Source organism: Dipodomys spectabilis, unplaced genomic scaffold (genome assembly GCF_019054845.1).
Source record: "Dipodomys spectabilis isolate Male_0828 unplaced genomic scaffold, ASM1905484v1 ptg000108l, whole genome shotgun sequence".
Lineage (NCBI taxonomy): Eukaryota > Metazoa > Chordata > Mammalia > Rodentia > Heteromyidae > Dipodomys > Dipodomys spectabilis.
In genome coordinates, this window is record NW_024870785.1 from 20,406,304 (window position 1) to 20,426,624 (window position 20,321).

At 48.8% G+C, this 20,321-nt stretch overlaps 1 protein-coding gene across 1 annotated transcript in view; it reads right to left on the reverse strand.

Moving 5' to 3' along the window:
- Positions 1–19,704, reverse strand: part of Smad3 (SMAD family member 3) — a 116,211-nt gene extending 96,507 nt beyond the window's left edge. The window contains exon 1 of the mRNA XM_042688020.1: positions 19,454–19,704. Coding sequence (XP_042543954.1) covers positions 19,454–19,659 — 206 coding nt within the window. The 5' untranslated portion in view covers positions 19,660–19,704. The remainder of the gene's footprint in view (positions 1–19,453) is intronic.
- Between the last annotated feature and the right edge of the window lie 617 nt (positions 19,705–20,321).

Below are 20,321 nucleotides of genomic sequence, written 5' to 3' on the forward strand. Positions count from 1 at the left end.
CTAGGGGCAATTCCAGCTCGCCAACCCTTTTGCTTATCTCAGACCTAACGGCTCTGAAACTCATCAGATTTCTTAGCTTGGAAGACAAGATTCTCTGAAGGCAGCCAGGAAGAACCAGGCACCCAAGGAACAGCTTCAATGCTACATGGCTGACAACACCCAGTCCCACGCCTCTTCCCAGCCCCTAGGATCCAGAGTGGCATTGCCAAGGATCTAGCACTAGCGAATGCCAGTGATGGTTAGGGTTTCTTAGTTCCATGGGGGGAGGGGAGGGAGGAGTGTGGGTGTGTGTAATAGCGGGTTTAATCCACTCCAGCTCCATCCCCGGCTCCACCCTCACTTAGTACTCTTATTTCCTGAGCAGAAATAACCAACTGCAGCTGGTTCCACTACTTCAAAGCTATTGAGAAACCACTGACCCAGAGATGTGACAGAACTGGGACTCCAAACCTCAGGGCAACTGCTCAGCTGTGGCAGCTGCTGACAATCTACATACAGAACTCAGGACTTTTCCTTTCTGTGTACGTGTGTGTGTGTGTGTGTGTGTGTGTGTGTGTGTGTGTACAGATACAAGTGTGTGAGTGGGGGGTTGGGGAGATATATACTGCGGCTTGAACTCGGGGACTAGGTACTGTCCCTTAGCGTTTCTGCTCTACCACTTGAGCCACAGCTCCACTTCTGCTTTTTCTGCTAGTTAATTGGAGATAAGAGTCTCATGGTCTTTTCTTGGGGGGCTGTCTTTGAACCGAGATCCTCAGATCTCAGCTTCCTGAGTAGCTGGGATTGCAACCATGAGCCGCCAGCACCTAATGCTTTTCCTTCCAGCTACGCCTCTGTCACTCTCCATCTAGAACACTGACTTGCCTATGACCCTGACCCACAGCTTTACCTAAACATCTACAACTTGGGGGCTAGGTCCCATGGCCCCACCAGAATCATTTGGGAAAATTCAAATCCAGTCCCCACCTGCAGAAATTCTGAAATGCAGTCTGAGCATCCACATTTGCATAAGCAGCCAAGGTCAAGACCCTTCCATCGTGACCCCACCAACCAAGTGTAGATGATAGGGAAGTGAGAGTTCTGCTCATCACAGCTTTCTTTGAACCCCAAACCTCTTTCCATCCCATCCTCAACTTGAGGGCCCCAATTTCTTGTCCCTGAGTGACTGTAGTATGATTGTGAAACTATCAGAATGAGTAACGGTGAGTTTATTTCTTTGAGTGCATGAGCTAGAATTTGAATATGAAGTGAAAGAAACTTTAAGCTGCTAGGAAACCAACGCCTTCAGGTTACAGAAGAGGAAGCCAGGGGCTGGGGTAGCAAAGTGACTCACTCAAGGTCATGAAGCTAGAGCCAGGCTGCTAAGGCTCTCCTGCATCACCCAGGGGGTACCTCTGCTGACCAAGCCAGACAGAGTCAAAGGACCCATGGGTCAAACAACCCATGGGTTGTTGACTTATGCCTCATCTTTCAGAGGTCATGCTGAGGCTGTCCTATTTTGAAAGGCCATCTCCCAGAGGCCTTAAAAAGCCTGAAAGGAAAACCAGTGTTTCTCTTTAAAGATTCCTGGTCCCACTGATAAGACAGTTGAAAAAACTGGTGGGAAAAGCCATTAGCGATAGCAAGTTTAACCCTGCTTTGAAAGGGCATTCTGGGGCGCTGCCCCAGTGAGAACTCACTGTGGCTTTCGAGATCTCTAACCAATCTGCAAACACCACTCCTCTCCTTCCTGTATTTTTATCACCTTGCAGTTGCAACCAAGCTGATAGCTAGAAGCACACTGCCTATGCTGGGGGGGGGGGGGGGGAGGGGAGGAGGGAAGAGGGGCGCTAAATGAGAATGTGCTTCACCCTCAGGCTGGTTTCCCCTGGCCTGACACAAAGCCTCAAGTGAAGCCTCCTTTCACCATGGGGCAACGCCAGGAAGACAAAGTGTGTAGCATTTTCCAATTCACTGAAGCATTTTCCAGCCCTGGCAGGAAAGCCCATGAGACTCTAATCTCCAATAAAACACCAGAAAACCAAAAGTAGTGCTGTGGCTCAAGCGGTAGAGCATTAGCCTTGAGCTGAAGAGCTGAGGGACAGCGCCCAGAGTTTGAGGTTCACAACCAAAAAACGAAAAAGAAAAAAGAATTGAATGATAATACACTGGACGCTGGTGGCCACACTAGCTACTAGGAAGTCTGAGGTTAGAAGGACCACAGTCTGAGGCCAAACACAGGCAGAAAAGTTAGCAAGACATGTCAATGAAGATCTGAATGCATTCCTATCCACCTGTTACCCTAGCTACTCAGCAGACTAATATAGGTAGATTGTGTCTGATAAGGAATCCAGACTTCATCTCAAAAATAATCAGAAGAAAACAAACCAACAACCACAACAACAAACCAGGCACTGGTAGATCACAACTCTATTCCTTGCTACTTAGGAGGCTGAGAACTGAGAACTATTTCAAAGCCAGGCTGGGCAGAAAAGTATGAAACTCTTATCTCCAATTAACCAGAAAAAAAAAGAACTTTAAGTGGAGGTATGGCTCAAGTGGTAGAAAACCAGCCTTGAGCAAAACAGTCAAGTGAGAACATGAGGCCATGAGTTCAGGCCCTACTAACAGCCCAATAAAAACTGCTGGGTGACAGTGGCTCACACCTGTAATCTCAGCTAATCAGGAGGCTGACATCAAGGTTCAGAGCCAGCCTGGGCAATAGAGTCTATAAGGTACTTAGCTCCAATGAACCACCAAAAAGACAGAAGTGGAGCTGTGGCTCAAGTAGTAGAGCCTTGAGAGGAAAAGCTAAGAGAACATGTCCAGGCCCTAAGTTCAAACCCCAGTACTGGCATACATACACACACGCATGCGCGCGCGCACACACACACACACACACACACACACACACACACACACACAAAGCCCTTCTGTGAACAGTGCTGTTTCATCCTCCCCCCCATCCCAGTAACCACTTCCCACATGAACCCCAGTTAGGCGACCATGTGGCCCACAAAAGAGAGAGGACTATGACCACACTTCCCGCTTCTCAACAGGCAAGGGTAAACATGGGAGACCACTGGCCCTCTATGTGTTTATACAAGGGGACAGGGGTGGGGGGGCTGTAGGAGGGGGGCAGGCTGCCAAGCACTGGTAGCTTACACCTGTACCTCAGGAGGCTAAGATCTGAAAACTGAGGTTCAAAGCCAGCTCAGGCAGGGAAGTCCATGAGACGCTGACCTGCAATTGACACCAAAAAGCCAGAAATAGGAGTTGTGGCCGAAACAGCAGAACGCCAGCCTTGAGTAAACAAAAAAGCCAAGGAAGAGTGGGAGGCCTTAGTATTGGCACGTATACACATGCAGACACATACACAATAAGATAGCCAGCAACACACGAAGTTCTCTAATGTGACACATGAAGTTCTCTAATGGGTCAAAGGAGCGGACCAGTCCGTCATCTCAAGAGGCCTGTGACAATTCATAATTTCCTCTATTAAAAAAAAAAATCTTCTATTGCCCGTGTGTGACAGTGACACAGGATAATGGCACCTGCAGACTCCAGGAAAGGTTTCCTCCCCCAAATAGACAGAGACCCCCATGGAGACGCAGTTCTTTTCTGCCCTGTACTGCTGGCTGCTAAGGGCAATCTTTATGACCATCTGTGACCATCAGGGGACAAGCTTGAAGACACAAGCCACCAAGCTGAAAGAAGGCAAGACAGAGAGATGAGGGCTCCTCAGATCTGAAGCCTGAAGCCTCATCACTGCCCTTCGGGGAGAGAATAACTCCGGGCTCCAGGAGGTTTCAGGGTACCAAAAGCCCATCACATCCTGACACGGGAAGCCTAGCCCAGCACACACAATGCACAATGGACAGGGAGGCCTAGGGCGGACTGCAGTGTCCAGGCACAAGGATCCCAGCTTCAGAGGAGAAGGAGGCAGTGGTGGGGAGACCTGGAACTCAGATCTCATGAGAACAGGATCCAACCTCACCCACAGGATGGCCTGGTTGTGCCCATGACATCACGGTTCAGTTCCCACGACAATTTTTCAATGAGCTGGCTCCTTTGTGCCCACACTCACCCCCACCCCCCCACCCCCGCGTGCCTTCCTGTGCCTGGGAGGAACTAAACGGAAATGGGTGAGATCCAGTAGAGCCACTCAGGTGGGCATTGCGATATCAGATGACGGTCTCCAAGAAGGTTCCAGTTCAATCTGCATCAATAGCTTGCTTTACTCAGCCTGTCACTTGGCCCTCAGCGTCAACCTCAGCTGCTGTTCCCCGAGCCCAAACACGGTTGGTTTGGAGAGATGAGAGAACTCAAGGCCCTCTCCAGCAATCAATTATTCAAGACAAGAAGGCCAAGGTTTGGGGGGAGGGAGGAAGCCTGGGATGAAGAACAGCCCCAGGACATCTCCATTGTTTCTGGGCTACTAGGGGCCATGTGCTTTACTCCATGACCTGGCACAGACCACGCAACTTCCACAGAGAAGTTGTGGGGTAAGGAAGAGAAGGCAGGCTTGTTGTTATTTTTAATTCCTTCCTTGTCTTCCAAAAGTCTTCAGCAGAAGCATAATCCACACAACTTTCATCAGCCCCTGCCAGCTAAGTTTCAGCTATAATGGAGCAGTGAGACAGAGGAGCTCTGTCCCAGAAATCCCTGTTCCTGCCATTAAACATCACCAAGGCCAGGTGCTGGTGGCTCATGCCTGGAATCCTAGCCACAAAGGAGGCTGAGATCTGAGGATCGAAAGTTGGAAGCCATCCCACACAGCAAAGTTCATGAGACTCATCTCTCCAATTAATCACCAAAAAGGTGGAAGTGGAGCTGTGGCTCAAGTTGTAAAACTTTAGTAAAAAAGGTCAGGGACTGTGCCCAGGCCCTGAGTTTAAGCCCCAGGACCAGCACACGCACACACCAAAACAAAACAAAAACATCACGTAGGGTGCACTGGGCCTTTGGCAGATTCCTAAGACCTGATGAAGATAAAGATACCCTGCACCTCATTTCTACACAGCCCATACGCCATCTCCCCTACCCCTTGTCTCCCCTCCCTTCTGAGTAGCCACCAGCATAGCCAAATGTTCACTAACTCCACCTCCAAGCTATACTGTTCTAATGCCAACTTCACTATCAGACACTGTTTTAAAAGTATGAGCTGGACATCAGTAGCTCATGATGCCTATGATCCTACCTAATCAGAAGGCTGAGATTTGAGGATTGGGGTTTGAAGCCAGCCTAGGCAGGAAAGTCCATGAGACCCTTATCTCCAATGAATCACCAAAAAGCCCCAAGTAGCACTGTGGCTCAAGTGACAGAGTGCAAGCCTTGAGCCAAAAAGCTCAGGGATGGTGCCCAGGCCCTGAGTTCAAGCCTCAGTCAGTACTGGGGCACACGCGTGTGCACGCGCACACACACACACAAACACACCCACAGTGCTTGGACAAAGCTGGGAGCTCAACTGAGCTGAGCTCCAGGACAAGGGACCATAAACATGCATGCCCATGTTCTGATTCCTGTTGAATTTGTGTATCATTGGTCATTTTGCTCCATGAAAACTGGGTGTGGAGTTAAAAGCCTCACTTCAACATAGCCAGTGAAGGCATTCAGAGTCATGCTTCAGAATGCAGTAGCAGGTGTCATAACCCAAGATGAGACACCTTGCAAGTTGCTGTTAATGCAGAGTCTGTGTAAAATGGATAAGTTCTCTAAGTCCTTCCAGAATGGTCTGATTTCCTCCATCTCACCCATAAGGAAAGGGAGACTCAGAGAAAGCAAGTCACTAAGTGAGCTAGCTGCCCATAGTCATCAATGCCATAAATGGGAGTGGAAGGTATCAAGAATTTGAACTCACAGCCCTCTGCAGCCACCTGCTGCCCTCATTTCCAAATGTGGTCCAGCTCCTAGAATAATCCCCAAATGCAAACCTACCTTTGAATATCCTACAATACTGGGCCCCACTGGCTCAGGCCTATAATCCTAGTTACTCAGGAGGCTGACATCTGAGGACCAAGATTCAAAGCTAGCCCAGGCAAGAAAGTCTTTGAGAGTCTTATTTCCAATGAACTTCTGAAAAGCTGGAGGTATAGCTCTGGCTCAAATGGTAGAGTAGCTAGCCTTGAACAAAAAAGCTCAGGAACAGAGGCTAGGAATGTGGCTTAGTGGTAGAGTGCTTGCCTAGCATGCATGAAGCCCTGGGTTTGATTCCTCAATACCACATAAACAGAGTAGCAACGGGGAGTTTAGATATGCTCGCTATTAGCAGTAAGGATGGAACTGGAAAGCCCGATTCATAAAGATCGCCGATGAAGAAACATGTAAGGCAATAATAGAGATGGTTCTTCTGAAGGCTCTGTACCAGGTTCTAGGAGACAGACTGCAGCTCAGATCCCAGCAAGCCAGGCATCCGATGGAGCCCAGAAGCATTCTACTTCACTTCCCAAGGCTTTCATGACATGAGTCACTGACTGATCACCTGAAGACTTGTCCCGGAGCCTCCTGGCTGAACGACAATTCCTCTTCACTCCTGAAGGCCAACAAGACACTATTTTCAACCTGCTCCAGACATAGCCTAAAGCTGTCCCCAGGGTGGCCCATGGGATTATGACTCTGACCTAGATAATGGGCAGCAAACCTGCTGTGACTGGCCATGGGGCCAGGGGAGGAAATGAAATACAAGGCAACAGTGGTGTTAGACACCACTCCCCGACTTTAAAACCTTCTGGAGGCTTGCACAGCAAGGGCCAGACACCAAGCTTGGCCGTCCTAAAGTGTCTGGCAACATCCTTCCCCACGCCTCTTCCACACTCTGGCTGCCCGGTACTGCCCTGTGGTTCCAAACACCAGGCCTTCCTTTCCATGCTTAATCTGGCCTGTCTTCTAGACAGCCTCCTACCCACTCGCATGCTCTATTCTCCTATTCATCTCACACTGCCATCATCTCCTATGAAACCCCTCTGACACCAGGAAGATGGCTGTGATTCCTCTGAGCTCCCCCCCAAAACAGGGGTGAGCTATTGGTGCCTGGCCTTTGCTAGGCTGTTTCTCCAAGAAGCTCTTAGCAACTGTGCTGGCTTTTATGTCCCCTTCTGCCTCTGGAAGTTCACAGGGGACTTTATGTCTGGGTCTCATAAGACCCAGTGCAATGTCAGTGGCTCCAACAACAAGCTTCCACTCTGTGGTGTGGTCTCCATATCACCTTGGGGATGACAATGACAGGTAGTGTCTTTTCCTTAAGGTCCTTTCGTTGACTCTAGCCAGACACCGGGGGCCCAGGCCTATAATCTTAGCTTCTCAACAGACTGAGATCTGAGGATCAGAGATCAAAGCCAACCCAGGCTGAAAAGTCTGTGAGACTCCTATCTCCAATTAACCACCAAAAAGCCAGAAGTAGAGCTGTGGCTACACTAGCCTTGAGCATAAAAGCTAAGGGACGGCACCCAGGCCTTGATTTCAAGCCCAGTATTTGCGCACACACACAAACACACACACACACCATAAAGGCCTGGGACAGGTCTCAGAGCGAACACACACAGGCAGGTCTATGTACTGCATGGTGAACTTCCAAGGAAGAGCACAAAAGGACAAACACTGAGCCAGAATATATCCTAGCATCTTCCTTTGGCAAATACTTGGATATGATTTACAAGTCCGGGTAGAAAAATCTCTGACTCCTTACTCTCACAATGGAATGTGGAGACCCATGAAGCCCTGGGTCTCAGCTTCCTCCCTACAATTTGGGGAGCATCATGCATACCAAAGAGATTCCTCAGACCACAAGCCCAAGTTCTAGCTGATTCTTCCCTGCCTGCACTTCCTGCCCCTAGGTGTGTACCCACTATCCACAGCCCTTAGACAGACAGACTGGGAAAGAAGCCAGAGGAAGACTGGAAACAGCCATGGGGCAGAAGACAAATGGAAAGGATCGGGGTGCTGTGTATGATCTAGAAGGAGGAGATACGGCTCAAGACGATGTTGGCCTATATGCTCCTCACCCTATGAAGAGCCAGCCAAGAGAGTGGTCAAGAGAGACTATCTAGAAAGAACCCCATCTTCCATAGCTCAAGGAGAAGTCCAAGGTCCCACATGCACAGACCGAAAGCTATTGGCTGACCATTCTCACAGCTGAGCCAATGGCAGAAGAACTAGCACCATCTTCCAACTTGGATCCAAGAAATGAGGAACAATGCTCAACCACACACAGGTGCATGCACAGAAGGGCAGCTATGGGACCTGTGTGCGTCACTTCTACCTGCTTGGGGATCTTAGCCGTCCTCCCCCTCCCCCAGGGGACACTCATTCAGCAGAGTCTGTTCTTAGTCCTATTGCTTTCACTCAACCAAACAATGTTAAAAAAAAAAAAAAAAAGGTGCAAGTTGGCCAGGTGCTTGTGGCTCAAGCCTGTAATCCTAGCTACTTAGGAAGCTGAGATCTGAGAATCACAGTTCCAAACCAGCCCAGGCAGGAAAAGCTGTGAGACTCGAATCTTCAATTAACCAGCAAAAAGCTCAAAGTTGGAGCTGTGGCCCAAGTGGTAGATGACTAGCCTTGAGCAAAAAAGCTCAGGGACAGTGCCCAGGTGGAAATAAGAGAGGAAGAAAGAGAGGGGAGGAGAGGGGAGGGGAGAGGAGGGGAGGGGAAGGGAGGGGAGGGACATTTCCTGAGTATCTACTAGGTGCTGAGAACTACTAATATGGGCAGTGTACTTGATCTCAGCTCATTGTAATTGGTTAGTGTGAGGCGGTGGGCTTGCTCTTCCTCTCTGCAAATGGGAACCTTGGGGCTCAATAAGCAGAAGCAAAGACCCTGAAGCCAACATCCAGAAAGCACTCAATGACTTTCTAGCCCCTCGGCTTTAGTGTGTACTTCCTGTCTCCCCCACCGCCCCCCACCATCCAGATGTGACAAACCATTTTGGGGAATGAGGACTTAAAGAGGCAGCAGAACAAACTGGAATCTGCTGGGTGTTGTTGGCTCATGCCTGTCATCCTAGCTACTCAGGAGGCTGAGATCTGAGGATCATGGTTCAAAGCCAGCCCAGGCAGGAAAGTCCGTGAGACTCTTATCTCCAATAAACCACTCAGAAAAGTGGAAGTGGTGCTGTGGCTCAAGTGGTAGAGTGCTAGCCTTGAGCTGAAGAGCTAAGGGATAGTGCCCAGGTGCAGCGTTCAAGCCCCATGACCGACAAAAACAAATTTTTTAAAGAAAGAACTGGAATCTGCCCTGCCTCAGAGAAGTAAAATGTGCCTGGAGTCTGAATCCAATGAGGAGGCTCAAAGAGTTTACAACAAGGAGGATTTGTAGCAAAAGGAAAAATGCCATTTCCCTCCTCAACGCTGCTCCAGGGGTACTTGTAGCTACTCAAAAAGTCCTTTCTAGATCCATTACTCCACACTTGGGCTCAGCCCAGAGGTGATTTTTTAAGGAAAATATGCCTTCTGGCATTTTTGAGCTGTGACAGCGTAAAAACAGACTTTTAAAAACCACACACCCAAAATGCATTACTATTAAAAAAAAAAAAATAGAGAGAGTGCCCTCCCCCTACCTCCAAGCTACAAGGCGGCTTGGCTTAGCAACAAAAATGATCAGACTGAGAATTCTGTAGGTTTCCAAGGCAAAGCTACATACAGTGAGTCCCTAGTCCCCCAGCAAAGCAAGCAGAACTAGCCAGATGTGAGTGAGGAGAGTCACGTGACATGCCAAGAAAGACGTATTTGGGGAGGAAATTTGCTTTTCATTTCCTAGCTGGGGTTTAAACTTGTAACTTCCACCACGCTGCCTAACAAAAGGCTGGCTCTAGCTTACGCAATCCGGGTGCAGTCTGTCTTTATATAGATACTTGAAAATAAATAAGGAAACCTCCTGGGTTAACACTCATGTAGGACCAAATATCTTCTACAGGTACCATCTAGAATGCCCACCTCTTACATGTGGGTACCATCTTAGAATGCCCACCAATTTTAGGCATCTGTGGTCATTAGTTTAAGTAAACTTCCTGCTCTGTGAATAACCAAAAATAGCAACAAAGAAAGAAAAACTGCTCCCTGCCTCTCAGGACACACATCCTCCACATCTTTATTCTAGCATTTAGATGTTTTTCTGTGTCCCTTCCTAGTTACATTTTACTAACTTAGACTCACAGGGTAAAGGAAGAAGTAGGGAGGGCAGAGGGAGAGAAATAATTAAAACTAAAGGCCATATTAGTTTGGTTACTTCCACTTAGATAAAGGGTCTTAGAAGATGAATAGTTAAAAGAGGTCCTTCAGTGGGGCACTGGTGGTTCATGCTAGCTACTCAGGAGACTAAGGATCACAGTTCGAAGCTAGCCTAGTCAGAGGGAAAAAAATTTCATGATTTATTGGCCAACTGGTTGTCTGCAAAGGGAAGCTTCTAAAATGCTGGAAGGAAAACCAAATTAGGAAGGTCCTCTAGGCTTATCTAGCCTGTTTACCAAATAAGAGCATCTGTGATTCAGAAAAGTTAAGTGACTTGTCCCAGATCACACCTCAGAAAAGACCTGTATATTCGTGATTTGTGTGTGTGTGTGTGACTAGGACTTAAAAGGCCTGGGGGCTGTCCCTGAGCTTTTTTGCTCAAGAAATAGCATTCTACTATTAGAACCACAGCTCCACTTCCAGCTTTTTGGTGGTTAACTGGAGATAAAGTGTCTCATGATTTCCCTATCTATGTTACCTTCGAACCTTGGTCCTCAGATCTCAGCTTCCCGAGTAGCTAAGACTACAGGCATAGACTCTTTAATTGTTTGTTTGTTTGTTTTTCTGACCACATTTATGAGGAGAAAAGACCTGCTAGAAAAACTTTAACCTAATTCCAAACTAGCTAAACTTCTTAATGAATAATCTTCCACAATGTTTTCATTTTAAACTGAATTTGTCAAAACATAGCCCAGCAATACACCAGTGTAGCAGCACTGTGATTTACAGCAGGGTCTCAGATAATTAACAGCCCAGAATGGGACCTGGACTACAGATTTCTCCAACCGTTAAATGAAGTCAAAACAACGAATAATGTCACATGTGCATGCATATACACACACACACACACACAGAGTTATCTTTGTCAGGAGTCAATAAAACTGTTATGGCTTGGAGGATTTGGTTTCTTAGCACAGAGAAAACAGTATTTAAAAACTGGCTAAGGCCTGAATGTATAAAACATTCCTACAACTCCAAAGAACCCATGTTTTCAGCAAGCTGGTGGACTCGAAGCTACCGAGGGCCTTGGTCATGATTCTATCCTTGTTTCCTAGCAAGCACCTGGCAGGTCACTGAAGGAAGTAGGCAATGGTGGCTCACACCTATAATCCTAGCTACTCGGGAGGATGAGATCTGAAGATTGAGGTTTGATGCCAACCCAGGCATGAAAGTCTGTGAGAGTCTTAGGTCCATTAAACTACAAAAAAGGGAGGGGAGAGGAAGTGGAGCTGTGACTTAAATGGTTGAGCTTTTTTGCTCAAGGATAGCTCCTAGGGCCTGAATTTAAACCTTAAGGCACACACACACACACACACACACACACACACACACACACACACACACACACACACACACACACCACTTCTTAATTTTTTTAGGTTGTTCTTTCTTATCGTGTTAATTTCTGTACTGATTCCAGGAACCTGTCTTGAAGACAGGAAGGCCAAGGCTACAGCCCAAGAACCTTTCAGGGGCCACACCTTTGGCAGGACCTATCTGGTCCAACCCAGCTGCAGCTTCAAAATCCTGGAAGTGCTGTTAAGTCTCCAGTACACCACTCAGCAGACTGCTTGCACCACCAGCAAATACAGCAGATCAGATGCAGACCTGGGAAGGAATGAGGTTCCCTTTTTGTTTTAACCAACTAATACAACAAGGGGGAGGGAGCCAAGGATAAAAGTTCATCAGAACTATTCAGGAGTCCTGGTGCATCCCACAGGACATCAGTGGCTCCTACCAGTAATCCTAGCTATTCAGGAGGCTGAGATCTAAGGATCAAAGTTCAAAGCTTTAGGGAAAGGAGAGTCCATGAGACTCTAACTCTATTAACCACCAAAAAGCCAGAAGTGAAGGTGTGGCTCAAATGGGAGCATCAGCCTTAAACAACAAAGCTAAAGGACAGAGCCCAGACCCTGACTTCAGGCCCCAATACTGGCGTGTAAGTGCGTGCACACGCACTCGAGCGTGCACGCACGCACACACACACACACGGGCGCGCACACACACGTTGTAAAGAAAGTTCCCATCTTAGCCTAATGTCCTAATGTTAGGTGGCAAGGATAAAGTTTGACTTATTTCACAAGGTAACTGACCCAGAATAATGGTTGGAGTGTGTGCCAAAGTATTAAAGTCCCCTAATCAATGAATGAGTACAAATTAATGGTGGTTTAGTCCATTAAATTGTGTTAATTTTATTTCCATTTTAACATTACAGCCATCACAAGCTCACATTATCAAAGCAAAATGTTTTTTAAAAATTTGTTTTAATTGGATCCCTGATGTAATATGCTCAAACCAAATTTAGATCCATCCATTTCTTGAATTTCTCATCAAACTAAATGACTACTATAGTCACCTACTTTGTTCTAGCAGTAGACATTTAAATGTTTATGTCTTTGCAATGATTTCTTTAAAATATTATTACTGAAGTTCTTATGCTTATCCAGGCACTTAGATTAATGAAATTTACTTTCAGCAAGTGTGGAAGACCAGGTTGAACCAAACCAAATGCTCAAAGTCCGTAATCACCTATAAGCTTCCCAACTGTTTTTATTTTTAATTTATTTATTTTAATTTTTTTATTTTTTGCAGTACTGGCATTTGAATCTAGGGCTTTGTGCTTGATCTGCTTGCTTGCAAGACTGGTACTCTACCACCTGAGCCATACTTCCAACTGAGTTTTCTGCCTGTTACTTAGGAAATGGAGTCTTGTACACTTTCAAACTGTGATTCTCCTGATGTCAGCTTCCTGAGTAGCTAGGATAGCTACTGAGCCACCTGCCCATAGCTAGTTGTTTGTTTTCCTTGATTATCTATCATATTCTGAAGTTCCCAGCTTCACAGTGCTACCTTCTTTTTCATTTTTTACTTACTTTTGGTTTTTTTTTTAATCTTTTTAACATTTCAAGTCATTGTACAAAGAGGCTTCAACAAGTCAGATTATGAGTATAATGCATCTTAAGCAACATCGCCACTTTCATAATTCTCTCCCATCTTTCCCAACCCTACCCATCTTTCTTACTTCAGAGAAGGTATTTCAGTGAGTAAGACACCACACCTACCTCATCACAGTCCTTCAGCTAAGTGACAAGCTAAAAATATTAAGGACAGCACTCAGTTTAGCAAAACACAGGAGATAAAAGTGTCATTCTCTAGCCAGGTGCCGGTGGCTCATGCCTGTAATCCTAGCTACTCAGAAGGCTGAGATCTGAAGATCACGGTTCAAAGCCAACCTGGGCAAGAATGTCCATGAGACTTTTATCGCCAATAAACCACTAGAAAACCAGAAGTCGCGCTGTGGCTCAAGTGGTAGAGTGCTCACCTTGAGCTGAAGAGCTGAGGGACAGCGCCCAGGTCCAGAGTTCAAGCCCCACAACAGACCAAAAAAAAAAAAAAAGTGTCATTCTCTGTGTGTGCATACATACATCAGCAATAGGGCTTGAACTTAGGACTCAGGGCCTCCCACTCTGCTTAGCTTTTTTACTCAAGGCTCATGCTCTACCACTGGAGCCACAGCTCCACTTCTGATTCTTTTGATGATTAATTGGAGCTAAGAGTCTTTTCTGCCCAGGATGGCCTCAAACCTCAATCCTCAGATCTCAGCCTCCTGAGTAGCTAGGTAAAAGCCACCAAAGGTATCCAGCTAAAGGTGTCATTTCTTACAGGCAACTCTCCTCAGGTACTAGAAAGCTGCCATGAGCATCCTGCAGACCAGAAACTGCCTCTGACCATAGCTAATGTCCTCAGTGACCCAACACAGTTCATTTGCCTCCTCCCTCATTTCCTCCTTCTCCTCCCACAGATTATCAGTACCCCATGCATCAAGGTGTTTTTCCAGACCCAGACCCCTCATGCCTGGCATACTGGGATCAGAAAAAACACAGCATGGACGCACCCTGCCTCAGTCATCATGGAAGGGACTGTATGTGTGATCCAACAGATTCTCGTTCCATCATGGAGGGATTTGGAAAAAAGTCAAAACACACTTCCTTCAAAGCTTTATGATTTGCAAAAACACTTCCTCAGGCCTGTGGAACCATCCTGAGTTCACAGGTATAGACAGGAAGTGAATTCCCAAACCTATCCAGGTAGTAAAAAATGGCAGGGCTCCAATTCAGGGCTTCTCCCCCACCCCCAACCCCGCCCCAAGAAAACAAGTGGCTGTTGTTATTTAATTTTTAACAACAATGATGTCTACATATTAAAAAGGCTTTGTAAGCTACTCTGGAGGCTAAGATCTGAGGATCATGGTTCAAAGCCAGCCCAGGCAGGAAAGCTCATGAGGCTCTTACCTCTAATGAACCACCAAAAAAAAAGCCATAAACGAAGGTATGGCTGTGGTGACCACCAGCCTAAGGGACAGGGACAGTGCCCAGGCCCTGAGTTCAAGCCCCAGTACTAGCATGAAAAGGAAGGGAGGGAGGAAGGGAAAGAAAGAAAAAAAAACAAGCAAGCAAGCAAGCATGCATGCATCATAGACCATCTCCACTAAGAGTCCCTCCATACTAGCACTCACATTTCTTCTGATTGCTAGGACTACAAAAGAAACAGCAGGTAGACACTCAAAATAATGCCCTATTAATGTTTCCCTTACTGAAGCAAGTTCCCCATTGGCAGAACCCTTCTCAAATATATCTCTTCATCCTTCCCTGGGGCCCCTAACACTGACTCAGCTAAGGGAGGGGTGCAACAATACCAGTGAATCAACAAACTATACCTGTAACATATGATATGGAACTGCAAGGAATGAACCATCAGCAACCTGCATCTGTCCCAACAGCCAACTTCTGAGTACCCTGGGAATGCCTGCATCAGCCACTCCAGTCAGGTAGGCTCTGTGTGGACACCCCTAACCAAGGTTAACAAGAGGCGAACGGCGGGTGGTCTCCCGGGCAGTTTGCTACTGATGGCTCACAATGGACACAGAAGCTTATAAGGGAGTTAATTTTGAAGATCTTTTCCCTGTGTTCCCCAGGTGAGAGTAGCCTGACAAAGTCCTAGGAAGAAGGTTGGGGATAAATGAGACCCTAAGTTCAAATCCCATGACTACACACACATACATACACACACACACACACACACAAGTGTGATGGGTCGCATCTATAACCCTAGCTATTCAGGAGATTGAACTCTGACAATTAAGGTTGGAAGCCAGCCCAGGTAGGGAAGTCTGTAAGACTTTTATCCAACTAATCAGCCAAAAGCTGGAAGTAGAGGTACAGCTCAAGTGGTAGAGGACCAGCCTTGAGGGAAAAAGCCAAGGAACAATCAGATCAAGCCCCTGTGTGTGCACATGCACACAAACACACACACACAGGCACGCACATGCACACACACACACACATATGCGGGCACACACACGTGCATGTCCCAGGAGAAGGCCATACTAAAAAATGAGGTACACAAAGAGGAAGAGCATATTTGTGTCAGACCTTGTACCTGGTTCAGGTCTCCCATTTTTCCCTCTGGATTCCAGAAAAAAAAAAGCCCAAATTCTCTTTCCAACAAAGCTGTAAGTCTGGCTTCGAACAAGTAGGCTCCCCTGAACCTATGGCCTCATGCAGGCATCCTAGTTAAGAACTGACCTACATCTCCAACCTGTCTTGTTTCTGTATTTGTTTTTGTGACAAGATCTCACTGCTCCGTTCATGCTGGCCATCTTCAAACTTGCCATCTTCTCATCTCTACCTCCCAAGTAGCTGAGGTGGCAGGCATGCGCCACCATTCCCAACTTCAACTTCACTCTTAGGCTTGATCTCCCCTCAGGTACTCAAGCAGGTGAGCAATGTAGGATGGCTGCTGGTATCAAAGACTAACCTCTCTGTGGTGTAAGTCAAACTCAAATCACGTGGGTGACATCTCTTCAACACCAGTAAAACCTGTTATCACTCCAGCTCTCCCGATCACTGAAACAAGCTAGAGATGAGGGCACAAAGAAGCCAGACTGCTTTGGGCAAGACCCTGGTACGTGACTCTGGTGGCCAAATGCTGCCACTTGCTGATGAAGATCATGAACCAAAGGACTCTTGTTAAACCTCCTCGGGCTAAAGGCTCCTCAAAGTCCAAATCTCCAAGAATAGTCTGAACCCCAGCCTCCCTTGCCCCCAGTGGGCTGGCTAAGTTAAGTTACATGTTGCCCTATGTCTCCGGAGGCAAAGGCTCTCAAAGGCAGCAGGAACCAGCAGACAGTGTGACAAGCAACACCGCAGCCTACAAGGCTGAACAGACATGTGGGCATCAATAGCAGGCCACCAGCCACCTCCCCAAAACATGCACCATCTTTACTTTTCTGTCCACAACCAAAACAGCAGCCACTGTTGCCAAGGGAAACAAGGTGTCCCCCCAAGGCATGGGCACACAATCCAGAGACACACATCTATTTTGTTTAGACCTACCCAAGCTACTGGGTTTGTCTGCTTAGAACTGGAAATGTGGCTAATTGGTAAAGCACTTGCCCAACACAGACAAGGTCCTGGGTTCAATCCTCAGCATGGGAAAACAAAATGATAACATAAAATCTCCACTTCACTGGGTGCTAGTGGCTCACACTTGTAATCCTAGCTACTTAGGAGACTGGAATCTGAGAACAGTGATTCAAAGCCAGCCTGGGCAGAGATGTCCCTGAGATTATCTCCAATTAACCACAAAAAGACAGAATGGAGGTGTGGCTCAGGCAGTAGAGCAACAGCCTCAATGTGAAGCCCTGAGTTGAAGCTCTAATACTGGCCACACACCCCTCCCACACACACACATACATGCACGTGTGCACGCACACGCGCGCACGTGCCGCACACACACACACACACACACAAACACACACCAACTATGCTTTAGCATCAGGACCCTTTTAGGTGGGCAGAATCTGCCCTGTCCTAACTCAAGTCATGAAAAGATCAGGTGACAAGCTAACAGGAACAATCAGAAACATTTCCAGAGTTCACATGCCTCATCAGGCTGATGGAGGGCTAAGGAAGACGAAAAGGAAGACCAAAGCCATGCTTCCCAGGAGGCGAGAATGGACTACAAGAGCAGAGATCCACAGCCCACCCCTGGCGAGGGTACTTAGCACTAACAAAGAACACTCAGAGTGCACAACCCAAATCTGCCCAAGGAGCAGGGGCACACAGGGTCAGAGCCTCGAGTCTCTCTAGTCCCCACACAGCCTGTTCGCCTTTCTCCTCTGAAGAGTTTTCCAGCTGAAACACAAAAGCCCTCTTAGGCCTGCCTTATCTGTTTTTCCGGGGCTGCTTTCCTTCTTTCTTCAAGGACCTCATAAAACCATAGGAAAATGCTTTGTAAACTGTGAGGCACTTTCCCCAGCTGCCTGGATTTTTGTTTTGCTTAGGTTGTTTTTTTTTTTTTTTAATAACTGAAATCACTTTTAGTTTATTTCAGTGCACTACTCCTTGATGCACCTGTGCAGATTGGAAAGACGGTTTACATAAATCACTCCTGAGATGGAGAACCCTGACCCTCACCCACCTACCTCCCCCAAACTACCAAAAGTAAAATGAATTAAGAATCACAGCTGAGACCAAAAGGTCCATTAGAACTTTGCGCTCCTTCCCCTCCCTAAAGTCTACCTACTTTGGCTCAGGACCTCAGATCCCCAGTGTCATCTGGGAATGATCTCCCCTTAGTGACTGAGAGCCACCCAGTTTTGTGTTTGTTTTTAAGCAAACTACTAAATGCAGCAGCGGTACTCACTAGACACTATGTTGAAAATGAACTATACAACTTGTGGGTGGGGATGGGAGGGAAAACTGGGAGCCAGGGAGGGAAGGGGTAACTCTTTACCTGACTTATGTAACAGTAACCCTTCCAGACATCACCTACATAATAACAATTTAAAAATAAAAAAACTACTTTTTAAGTAAGCAATTCCCAGCATGTGTAGCATTTATTTCAGGGAAGGCCAGCAGAGGGTTGAGGTGGCAGATGTTACTTGGTGCCTGCTGACACGGCTGGTGGCCTTGTACAGCTGCTTCAGGCAGGTGGCCTGCAATTGTACATGACAATCCTGGCAGCTCAGATCTTAGGAACCCTTCTACTCATTCCTCTACAGCCTGGGACCCCAAGAATATCATTGTGTCCCCCCCCTCAAAGAAACATGTACTTTCTTAGTTTGGAATCAAGACTTTAAAGGGGGAGGGGGTGAGAAGTAGAATACAGAGGGACAAGTCTGCCTCCACCCCAATTCCCAGCTGGGTACCACCAGAAGGCCCTGAGAGTGGAAAGGAGTCACTGACCCCTTCCATCAGCCATCTGTGAGCTCCCCCGCCCCAACCTTCCTAGCCCAGCCCGATGAGAAGGATAAAGGAGGTCAGGACAGATGGCCCAAGCGCTTTGGGAAGGAGGGCTCTACAGGAATGCAGGGCTCCTGAGAGGCCCCTTTGGGGTGTGTTTTGTTATGGGTTTGGAGCCTCGCTGTGTTCTCTACAGACCGCAATCTTTTAGAATTAAAAAGAAGAAGAAGAGGGCAAAAATCAGTCAAGGGTGGGGGATGGAAAGGAGAAGACCCTACTGTCCACCGCTGGGCCCTCCCGGGGGTAAAGTCAGGGGAGCGCAGTAACTAAGTGCGTGCGCGCGCGCGCAGGGGGGCGGGAGGCTGGCACCACGAGTCTAAAAATACTCGATAAGAAAAAAAAATTAAAAATGCTAATCCCGAAGGCAAAGAAAAGAACGAAGAAGAAGGAATCTGTCAATCACCCAGGCTCCCAGGGCTCCTCACCCACAGCCCCAGCTGTACCGACTGCATTCCTGTAGACAAGGAGAGAACTGGGGAGGTGTTGGGGGGAGGAACCCCCGGGCTGAAGGAAAAGAAAAGGGGGAGACACACACACACACACACACACACACACACACACATACACGGCCATCTCCACGAGCGCGGGCCGCGGGGCGGAGGAGGGGCGCGCGCAGCCGAACAAAGCGGGGCCTCAACTTGGGAGCCCGCAGCTCCGGGGAGAGAGGGAGGAAGAAAGCCGGGGGGGGGGGGAGAACCCATCTCAGCGGCACCCCCACCACCACCCCCTTTCCCGGAGCTGGGGAGGGGGGCAGTGAATGCAAAGACTTAGAAAAGCCAGAGGAGCCGCGTGGAAAGCCGAGGCTCTCGATGTTGGCAAACCCCAGAGGAGGTTTTGTGGAGGGTGGAGTTCCTTGGTCTCCTCCCCGGGCCCGCGCTCTCCGCGGCCCCCTCTGCACACTTGCACACTCACGCACACACGCACACACGTTCTTCCCCCCCCCCCCACCTGGGGATGGTGATGCACTTGGTGTTGACGTTCTGCGTGGTGATGGCCTTCTCCAGCTCGTCCAGCTGCCCGGTCTTCTTGAGCTTCTTCACCAAGCTCTTCACCGCCTTCTCGCACCATTTCTCCTCCTGCCCGTTCTGCTCGCCCTTCTTCCAGCCCAGCAGGCGCTTCACGATCGGCGGGGTGAAGGGCAGGATGGACGACATGGCTGGCCGCGCGGGGCGCCCCCCCTCGGAGGAGGGGAGGAGGGGGGCTGGACGCGGCGGGACGCCCGGAGGGGAGGGCCGGGAGGGGAGGAAGGGGGCGCGCAGAGCGGATCTCGGGGTGGGGGGCCCGCGCCGCCCCCAACTTCTTCTCCACAACTCTTCGGCGAACTTGTCGGAGACGCCCGGCCGGGCCGCGGCGCTGCAACCCTGCGGGGCTGGGCGCGCGGCCCTGCGCCCGAGCGGCTCCCACGCGAGAGAAGGGCGAGCGGCCCGCGGGGCCCGGAGGACCCGGGGTAGGGGGGTGAGAGCCGGCCGGCGGGCGGCAGCGGCGCCGGGGCGGGCGAGGCCCCGAGCGCGGGGTGGAGGCGGTGGCCGCGGCCGCGAGGCTCCGAGTGAGTGGCACAGAAAAGTTTGGGTTTCCGCACGGGGTAAGCTGTTTTGGGTGCCGCCTCCGGGAAGGAAAAGTCCAGCCCCCCCCCCCCCCAACCAACCAAACTTTGCCCGTCTCGATCGCTTTGATGAGCAGCTTCGTCCGGCCTCGGCGACCTCGCCTCCCTCCGGGACCCTTCACCACCTCCTCCTCCACCTCCTCCTCCTCCTCCTCCACCTCCTCCTCCTCCTCCTCGGGTTAGCTCGCCCGCGCGCTCGCTGGGCCGGCCCCG